General features: G+C 51.4%; 1 protein-coding gene across 1 annotated transcript; it reads right to left on the reverse strand.

Annotated features, from left to right (window-relative positions):
• Positions 1-232: 232 nt before the first annotated feature.
• LOC140680554 (olfactory receptor 14J1-like) lies at positions 233-997 on the reverse strand. Its single transcript, XM_072918345.1, has one exon. It carries the CDS (start codon positions 995-997, stop codon positions 233-235), a length of 765 nt encoding a protein of 254 aa, XP_072774446.1.
• Positions 998-10,585: the final 9,588 nt, after the last annotated feature.

Here is a 10,585-nt window from a genome sequence, read left to right on the forward strand (position 1 = left end):
CTGGGAGATCCTTTAGTTCCTTGAAAGCCACCGAGAGTGCAGCCCCTCATTGACAGAGTCTGTGGGCACAGGGAAGGTGGAGAGAAACAGAATGAGAAATGGCACAATGACATTTCTTTCTAATGTGGAAAACATTAAAATGTAAAACAAAAAAAAGAAACTCCAAAATGAAACCAAAAGAAGTATCAAAATGACTTTTATTACAAGAGATTTGTAGAAATTGGCCAGCAGTTTAATGTTCCTGAAAGCATCCAGTCATCAGTCTCCACACTGCAGCCTTGAGCTCCTGGTTCCTCAGGCTGTAGATGAGGGGGTTCAGGGCTGGAGGCACCACCGAGTACAGAACTGACAGGGCCAGATCCAGGGATGGGGAGGACATTGAGGGGGACTTTAGGTAGGTAAATACACCAGTGCTGATAAACAGAGAGACCACGGCCAGGTGAGGGAAGCAGGTGGAAAAGGCTTTGTGCCGTCCCTGCTCAGAGGGGATCCTCAGTACGACCCTGAAGATCTGTACATAGGAGAAAACTATGAACACAAAACAACAAAATGCTAAAAATATAGAAAACACAAGAACCCCAAGTTCCCTGAGATAGGATTTGGAGCAGGAGAGTTTGAGGATCTGGGGGATTTCACAGAAGAACTTGTCCACGGCATTGCCATGGCAAAGGGGCAGGGAAAATGTATTGGCTGTGTTTAGCAGAGCATTGAGAAAGGCACTGGCCCAGGCAGCTGCTGCCATGTGGGCACAAGCTCTGCTGCCCAGGAGGGTCCCGTAGTGCAGGGGTTTGCAGATGGACACGTAGCAGTCATAGCACATGATGGTCAGGAGATAAAACTCTGCAGAGATGAAAAAGACAAAAAAATAGAGCTGTGCAGCACATCCAGGGTAGGAGATGGTGCTGGTGTCCCAGAGGGAATTGTGCATGGCTTTGGGGACAGTGGTGCAGATGGAGCCCAGGTCGCTGAGGGCCAGGTTGAGCAGGAAGAAGAACATGGGCGTGTGCAGGTGGTGGCCGCAGGCTACGGCGCTGATGATGAGGCCGTTGCCCAGGAGGGCAGCCAGGGAGATCCCAGGAAGAGGCAGAAGTGCAGGAGCTGCAGCTGCCGCGTGTCTGCCAGTGCCAGCAGGAGGAAGTGGCTGATGGAGCTGCTGTTGGACATTTGCTGTGGTTGCACATGGGCACCTGTTCATGGAGAAAGGGCAGTGACAAGTCAGGAGAGGCTGTTTGGAGCCAGACTTGGGCCATTCCCTGCAGCCTGTCCTGCTGGGACTCACCCACCCTTGTTCCTGCTCTGGGAAAACCTTCACCCAGGTCCCTGCCTGAGCTCCAGTTGTGCTGGCTGAGTGTGCCAGGAGCAGCCAGGCCTGTGTGTGGGGGCTCTCGAGGAGCCATCCCTGCCCTGCTGCCCTGGGTTTGTGGCCATTTGGCAGAGGGACAAGGCTGGATATTCAGGATTTGTCAGGGGAATCAATCCTACTGCAGAAAGGGTTGGTACCATCTGCACTCACACTTCTAAGGGAAATAGCAGGAGATAGTTTTAGGAATTGATTTCCTACCCACACACCATTCCTGACTCTCTGAGGTCAGAAATCCCCAGCATTCCTGCTGCACTCAGAGTTTGCCACTGAGAGATGTGAGAGGCAAAGGATTCCCTGTGGCTGAGGGCAGGTGAGGGGCTGGATGGGTTTGTTCCCCCAGCACTGCTCTGTTCAGCCCCCTCTCCTTCCCTGAGCATCTCCCTGGGCCTGGACATTCCCTCCTGAGAGGTGCCTTGTCCCTGCCAGCGCTCACAGAGCCCATCCCACCCTGTGTGCCCTCGGCCCGGCCCTACAGAAACCTGCCTGTGTGCAGGGCCCTGGCTGGGGCAGGCTCTGTGTGCAGCTGGGCAAGGGCAGCTCAGGAGAGCCCTGCTGGGCCCTGCAGAGGTGATGCTGCTGCTGTCCAGGGCTGAGGAGTGGCTGAAGGCCCTTTGGGAGGCTCCCAGCAGAGAGACTGACCACCCAAAGTCACAGTTCTGGAGTCTCTGTAAATGTTCTAACATTCCTTTGATGATCCTGTGTGTCCCTTTCAACTCAGAATGTTCTGTGATTCTGGGATTACAATTCCTGCACTGTTTATCTCATCCCCCTGTTGTTTATAATCAGAAGAGAAAAAAAAAAACAAACCCTTGCAACAGTGTTAGAACAGGAAAGTAAAAACCAGACCTTTATTGGAAGATTCCAGGTGGCCCCGCAGGAATGGGGCACACCCAGCCCCTGATTTCAACAAGATAATAAGGTTGATTAATTAGGATATTTAACAGGAATATCCAGTAGGAGATTCAGTTGCCCCAGTTACACACCCCTGGCTCAGCCCATTGGAGTAGGTCCAAGGGCTTCTTTGCCCCAGTTTTTTTTATGACTGCTTACATTGTTGTCAAAAACCAAAATATTCTTCTTGTAGGCACTCTTCCTGATAATAAGACTATACAATATTTCAGGAATGTATTTAGACAGTCAGCTTATTGTTCTAAAATCTAAGAGCTAGGCAGGAAACATACTAGAGTCAGTTAAGGATTACAGTAAAATAAGAACATAATAGTAGTTTAATAGAGTTAATTAATTAATAGAGTTAAGTAAGTATTATAGTTTTATAACTATATAATAGTAATTTATAGAGCTACAGATATCTGAAAAATGTATAAAAGGCAAAATACTTTTCATCATCACCCCAAATTTCCCATCCTTCTCCAAGCAGGAAATTGAAAACACTCTCAGGAAATCTACTGATCTATACAGCAATCCCAGGCTTACCTTCTTTGGGAAGTGCCCTCCGGAGCTGTGCCCAGGCTGGTCTGGAGCTGGGAGCAGCCCTGCCCCACCCAGCCCCTCTCAGCAGCAGCACCTGCCCTGCTCAGGGTGGCTCCTTCCCCTCACAGCTCCTGGCCAGCGCTGGGAGCAGCTCCAGGGCCGGCTGAGAGCTGTCCCTGGCAGGCAGCAGAGTCCTGGCCCAGCACAGCGCCCTGGGCTGCAGGACCCTGCTCTGCAGGACAGCCCTGGGCACCCCTGGCTGCTCTGCACAGGAGATGAGCAGAGAATGCACTCACAGGGTCTGTGGGCATTGGGATGTTCCAGCTTTAGGAGATCGCTCCAGGAGCTGCAGCTGCACTGTCCTGCAGCCAGAGGTTCCTGTGCCAAGGGCTGGCAGTGATTCTGCCCCAGGCACTTCTCAGCCCTTCCCAGCCCTGACTGATTGAAGCTCTCTGTGCCTCTGTGCTGTGCCCGGGCTGGCTGCAGGCAGTGCCCCAGCCCTGCTGGGCTGGGAGAAGAGCTGCTCAGCAAGAGAAATGTGCTTTTGAAGCTCTGCTTGGTTACCAGCATCACCCTCTGTGCCAGGAGCCCGGCCCAGCTCAGCAGCACAGACACAGCACAAGGACTTTAATGACCCTCTGGGGCTTTGTGCTCAGGCCCTGAACATCAGGCCCTGAGAGGGAGCTGCAGAAACCTCTCCAGAACTCCAAGTCAGAATCCAGCTCCAAAGTTTCTTGGACTTTTAATGGGTCCCACTGAGGGACACGACTGAGAAAGTGTCCCCAGGCCCCAGGCAGAGCAGAGAACTGGAGGCACTGATGACAGGTGGGGACAAAGAGAAGCCAAGTCTTGGTGCCCTGGGGCACAGCAGGGTCTGTGCCACCAAGGACTGTGAGGAGACACCTTGTCCTGAGGCCCTGGGGCCTCCTGGCACAGCCCCAGCCAGGCTGGGCACTGTCACCCCCTGGTCCTGCCCTCAGCATCCCCCCCCAGCCCACATCCCAGTGGCCTCAAGGATCTGCTGGAAGGAGTCCCTGGGGAGCCTTGGTCAGGAATGGCCCTGGGGGCTCCTTCATGCTCCCAGAACTGCATTTCTTTTAAGGTATTTGGTGTTTCCCTTTTGATACAGACTCTGTGAGAGGTTTGTGCAATCATGGCCCCAATTATCTGCCTTAAGGAGTCCCTTGAGAGATTTGTACTGACACTCACTGGGGCTCATTAATACTCTGAGATACTAAACTTTTTTCAGGTACTTTGGATTTTCCTTTCCACACCGAGAGGTTTTTGTGCCATTTTGAGTCTCCAATTCTCTCCTTCAAGGAGTCCATGAGGAGCCTGTGTTGGGGATGGACCTCAGTGGCACCCATTAATGCTTTGAGACAGTTTGGGGTTTTCTTCTGCCATTGACTCCTGGAAAGGTTTGTGCCATCTCCTCTCAGGCCCTGAGGTTCCAGGGCTCAGTTCCAAATGCACCACAGGGCTCATTAGGTTCAGGCAACTCCTGACAAACCATGGCTCTGCCTTGTTTTCCCTCTGGTCTGGGGCAGTTCATCAGGAAGTTTCTGTAGTGGTTTTGGTTCACCATTTTGGGATTTCTTGGGCAATATATCAATAAGTGTGGTGGGTTCAGTGCTGTCTAATTACCAGTGCACACACTAGAATATACTTACTCATCTCCTGCTCTTGAAATAGGATTAGAAGAAAGGCAAAGTCGGCTCAAAACTTTTAAATGGTATAAAGAAAAGTTTCTTAAGAGTAACTAAAAGACAGAGTAATAAGGATCAGAACTAAACTTTCAGAACACTTCCTTTCTCCATACAATCTGACAATGTAAAGAGACAAAATCTAAAATTTTCTGTCAATTTTCCACCTCTAGAATAGTCTTTCTTCAGTTCACTTAGGGAAAGAACCTCCTCTTGTTAATGTTATGGAGACTTCTCCACAAGAAAACAATTATCTCATGGCTTTTCTTTTCCATGAATAGCAGCCACTAGGAAAAATCTGCAATTGTGAAATCTCTCCCATTTTTTTCACAGATTTTCCCACAGCTGTGTTTAGGGGACATGTCAATTTAAGTGGTATTAGTTTAAAGATGTGCTGTTTAAGAGCAAAGGTTCTCTTCATCTCTTTCTGAAATCATCCTAATCTCTGGGAATAGAGATCATCTTCTTCTCTCCCTGAGGGCAAAGGGTCTCATCACTCTGCTCTCTTTGTCTGTTCAGACACCTCATGGCATCAAGCTACTTCAATATTTCCTTACTTTAGCATGGAGGCCTTTGCTGAACAAGTCATCTCCCCATATTTTTCAATGCCTTATAGGGAAAAAGAGAGTCTGATGTATCAATGACATCCTTCTCCATAGCTTTAGCAGAGGATTTCAGCCCTGAGATCAAAGCATCTCCTCATCCCTCCCATCTGGGACTCAACTTCCTCTTCACTGACCTCGGTGTCTTCATGTAGCTGCTCTGTGTGCCTGCCCTGTGTCCTTTTCTCTCACTGGAGGGAGGATGGAAGCACTGGAAGAGTCAATATCTGCCCGGGGCCTGCAGATGGTTCCATGACCCCAGGCAGGCTTGGTGGCCAATTCTTATTTTTGCTGTGGTTCCTGGACATGAAGACCAGCTATTTTCCCCAGGAATGAAGAAATAGAGTGCCACTGTTTTAGGGGCAGATGAAAGGTGCCCACTAGAGGACAAGGCCAGCCAAAGCTGCCAGATATTGTTCTGAGAGATACTTTTACAAATTGCAATTTTTTTTAGGGAAAGTACCACCAGGTCCTCACAGTATCACCATGGTCTCCATAGGAAGGGAGCAAGCAAGCCCCAATGTTCCAGGGGCAGATGAGCCACAGCCACCAGAGGCCAAGGGCAGCCAGATCAGATGGTGCTGGCAGATTTTGTCCTTGGACATAGGGAATTTCAGAGGTGGAATACCAGTTTCGGACCTGGTTGCCTGGAGGTGAAGGACAGTTCTTTTACACAGGAAGAAAAGCATGGAACACCGGTGTTTCAGGGGCAGATGAAAGGCGGCTATCAGAGGCCAAGGGCAGCCAGACCTCTCTGTCCTGGTAGCTTTTGTCTGAAAGCAACCCTTGGATAAAGGAACTTTGGAGGTGGAACCAAAATTTTGGCCATTTCTGCATTGGTAAGAAGGACGGTTCTTTTCCATAGGAAGGAAAGCCCAGAGCCACAGTGTTTCAAAGGCAGAGGAGGAGAGAGGTGGCTCCTGAGAGGCTGAGCCAGTCAGACCCGTTTGTCTTGGTAGCTTTCATCACTGAGAAATCTTTGGATCTAGGGAATTCTGGAGGAGGATTCCCAACTTTGGCCACCTGGTCAAGATGGATGGTTTTTCCCATAGGAAAGAAAAGCCCAGGTGAAGCCCAGGTGTTTTGGAAGAAGATGAGAGGTGGTCACCATAGACCAAGAGAGTCAGACCTGTTTTTTCCTGGCACCTTTTATCTGGGGGAAATCCTTGTATATTCAGAATTTTGAAGGTGGAATCTCAGTTTTGGCCATGGGCACCTGGGCAGGAAGAAGAGTTCTTTTCATCAGCAAGGAAAGCACAGAGCCCCAGTGTTTCAAAGGCAGATAAGAATTAGCTCTTGGAAACCAAGGCCAGCCAGACTTGTCTCTCCTGGAAGCTTTCACTGGGAGAAATCCTTGGATATAGGGAATCCTGGAGGCGGATTCCCAACATTGGCCATGGGTGTCTGGATGTGAAAGGTGCTTTTTTCCCATAAGAAAGAAAAGCACAGGGTGTGGTAGGTAAGGGACAGGCGAAGCGGAAGACCACGGGATGTCACGGAAAGATAGACCCCTCCCCCTCTCTCTTCCCCACGTTATCTATTAACCCCTGAAGCCCCAGAAGCATGTAGCCACACCTGCTCTGGTAAATTTCCACTACCCGACTAACCCCTGAGACCCCCCCCAACCCCCCTCTGACGTAGCAAAGACCCCTAAAACTATTTAAACCCACGAGATAGGATAATAAACGCTTTTCAACCGTCTGCCACATTGGTATCTGCGTCTGTTGATTAGCCCGAGCGGCCTGGAGAGGCCAGGCTGCCGTGCTGCCACCTGAACCAGGTCCCTGGTTGTCCTTTATAAAGGCAACAACAGGGTCCCAGTGTTTCAAAGGCAGATGAGAGGTGGCCCCTGGGTGGCCAAGGCAGCCAGATCTATCTGTCCTCGCAGATTTTATCTGGGAACAATCTTTGCATAAAAGCAAAATAAGAGGAGGAATCCAAATGTTGGCCATGGGCACCTGGAGGAGAAGGACAGTTCTTTCCACAGGAAGGAGAGCACCAAGCCCCAGTGCTCCAGGGGCAGATGAGCAGCAGCCCTGGACATGCCAAGGTCAGCTGGACCTGTCAGGTGGCCCCCAGGTGGCCCAGCCAGCCAGGCCTTGATGCCTTGAGAGGCCACCTAGAGCAGAAGCTGGACAGTGTTACAGGAATAAAGTGGGGATTTATTCAAAAGGCCTTCAAAGGATTCACCTTGGGCAGTACAGGGGCCTGGCTGAGGGTACACCCAGGATGGACAACAGGTTTCCACACTTTTTTTATATTCTGATTCATTTCCATATTGGGGTTAATTGTCCAATTACACCTTCAGGTTATGCAGTCCCACCCTCCCAGTCTGCTCTCTTCAATTCGCTGTTGTTTTCACTTTTTGGGCCTGAAGCTGCAGTGGTGTTCTTGGTTCTTGGGCTGTAAGAGGATTGTTTTGTCTGACTACACTGTGAAGAGAACTTGCTGACACTCTGTATGAAGTTCAGAGGTACAGATACAGGACAGAATCGGGAAAATATGGAAGCGAAAACTCAAGGCATCAGCCTGTCCCATGTTCCCTTGGTTCCATGGGGACACACAGTGTCACAATGGCTCCTCTGTGACACTCTGGGCTCCACAGTGTCACCCTGGGCCCTTGGTTCCATGGGAGATTCCCAATGGTTTCCTCTGATTCCATGAGGTCCCCACAGTGTCCCAACTGACCCATGGTCCCATGAGGTTCCCCAGTGTCACCAGGGTGTCCTTGGACCTGCACTGTCACAACTGACCCATGGCTCCATGAGGTTCCCCAGTGTCACCAGGGTGTCCTTGGACCTGCACTGTCACAACTGACCCATGGCTCCATGAGGTTCCCCAGTGTCACCAGGGTGTCCTTGGACCTGCCTTGTCACAGCTGACCCATGGCTCCATGAGGTTCCCCAGTGTCACCATGGTCACTGTCAGAGGCTGGATGAGATCGATGTCCCGAGACACCTTGGGCTGAGCTGTCAATCAGTCACACAGCTGGGACAGTGTAAACCCAGCTCTGAACGCCCGAGCAATCAGAAGTCCCAGCTGGGGGGAGGCCCACGAAGGCCCAGGGGCGTAAAACCAAGGAGCACAAGGTCAGCTCCTGGTATGGACTCTGCCTCTCCTGGGGTTTGTGTCTCAGCCACACTGGAACCCCAGGAGCTGGGAGCCACATGTGTGTCTTTCTGTGGAGCTTCTGTCTTCCTGTCTCTCTCTCTCTTTCCTCTCCTTCTAATGCTCTTTATATGGAACATTTTTGGGAACCTGAACAACTTAAGTGTTTAAGGCTTTCCAGGCTAAATAGGCTAGTGAATGAAGTTACTGCTATGACAAGTGCTTTGTGTTGGATTGGTTTTGTATTAAATGCTTTTCCAAAGTTTCTTGTTTTTTGTACTTTGCCAGTAAAATTTTGGGGGGTCCCGAATGGGCGCTGAGGGGCACTTGGGGATCCCGGAGGGTCTGGGGGACACTTACGGGACAGATGGGGGCGGTACCGGGGCGGTTCTGTGGAACGCGGGGCATGACGGGCGTTGTAGTCCCGGCCCCAATGGGGCTCTATTGGGCTGCGGGGCATGATGGGAGTTGTAGGCAAAAGAAAAGATGGCGCAGGCTCCAGGCACCGCCCCCAAAGCCATGATCGATCCCTGACGCTGATTGGTTGGAGGCTGCGATGGGCGGGAGTCACGGCCAATGGGAGGCTGTGGAGGGAGGAACAGCCCATTCAACCCCTCCAGTCCCTCCCAGCACAGCCCAGTTCATTCCCAGTACAGCCCCAGTGCCCCTCCAGTCCCTCCCAGCACAGCCCAGTTCATCCCCAGTACAGCCCAGTACAGCCCCAGTGCTCCTCCAGTCCCTCCCAGCACAGCCCAGTTCATCCCCAGTACAGCCCAGTACAGCCTCAGTGCTCCTCCAGTCCCTCCCAGCACAGCCCAGTTCATCCCCAGTACAGCCCAGTACAGCCTCAGTGCTCCTCCAGTCCCTCCCAGCACAGCCCAGTTCATCCCCAGTACAGCCCAGTTCAGCCCCAGTGCTTCTCCAGTCCCTCCCAGCACAGCCCAGTTCATCCCCAGTACAGCCCCAGTGCCCCTCCAGTCCCTCCCAGCACAGCCCAGTTCATCCCCAGTACAGCCCAGTACAGCCTCAGTGCTCCTCCAGTCCCTCCCAGCACAGCCCAGTTCATCCCCAGTACAGCCCAGTTCAGCCCCAGTGCCCTTAAAATCCCTCCCAGTACAGCCCAGTTCATCCCCAGTACAGCCCAGTAAAGCCCCAGTGCCCCTCCAATCCATCCCAGTAGAGCCCAGTTCATCCCCAGTACAGCCCAGTTCAGCCCCAGTGCTCTTAAAATCCCTCCCAGCACAGCCCAGTTCATCCCCAGTACAGCCCAGTACAGCCCCAGTGCCCCTCCAATCCATCCCAGTACAGCCCAGTCCCTCCCAATACACCTGAGTTCATTCCCAGGCCCTCCCAGTTCCCCCCAGTGCCATCCATATTCCGCTCCAGTGCCCCCCAGTTATCCCCACAGCGTTCCCACCCATTGTGGGGCAGCGGCACAGACGGAATGTCCTGCGGCCCAAATCCCTGCTCCTGCCACACAGTGCCCAGCCTTCTCCCCTCCTCCTCCTCTCCCAGCACGGCACAAATTCCAGCTCGGTGGAGGCTTCCCCAGAGAGGGCTCCGGCTCCTGCCTCAGCCTGAGTGTCCCTGCAGAGGAACAGGGCATCTTTCAGGCACTTCAACAAGCTCAGGGTTCTTACTTCATGGGGAATCTGGGGTGAAAATGGCCTTGTTAGGAAGGACAAAAGCGGAGGGAATGGGTTGGAAATTATTAGTAAAAATGTTCCATTGTACAGGGAAAGTTCACAAAATCATTCCCTGCTTTTTTCCTTTTCAGATTCTTTCAGCCATCCACTGAGAGGACCAGCTTGTTCTGGTGCTTTCCATGCACTGATTGTACTCTTGATTTATATCAGTGCTCGAGAGGTGGAAGCTTCTAAACTGAACACAGAAACAAACTCCCTCTGTCAGCCCATTTTCATCTTCTACATCATTTTCAAGATGTCCATGGGGATGTTGGAACGATTATCACACTGCTCTCCATTTCTGGCTGCAGGCTCGGGAGATTCTTTCTCTGCATTCCCTGACAATTCCTGGCAGCCCGTCATGGTTTCTTAGGCTAGAGCAATAACAGTGAAAATCTCACCAATGGCACAACTGCCCAGCCCACAAGGAAAAGAAAGAACAAGCTATAAAGTTCTTCAAATATTTGTCCCACTTTTCTGCAAGAGTTGAGCTGCACACACGGTGTGGGAAGCCAAGAGAAGCTGCAGCTGGTGGCACATCTTGTGACAGAAACTGCTCAAAGCTTCCTCGTTCTCCAGCAAAGGTTCTTGGAAAGAGCAAACAGGATTGTGGAGAAGATTCTGGGAAAACTGAAAGAGCTTTTAAGAAATGAAATGAAAATGGAAAGAAATAATCCAAGTTGTTTTTCTCTG

The sequence above is a fragment of the Taeniopygia guttata genome, chromosome 25 (assembly GCF_048771995.1).
Source record: "Taeniopygia guttata chromosome 25, bTaeGut7.mat, whole genome shotgun sequence".
Lineage (NCBI taxonomy): Eukaryota > Metazoa > Chordata > Aves > Passeriformes > Estrildidae > Taeniopygia > Taeniopygia guttata.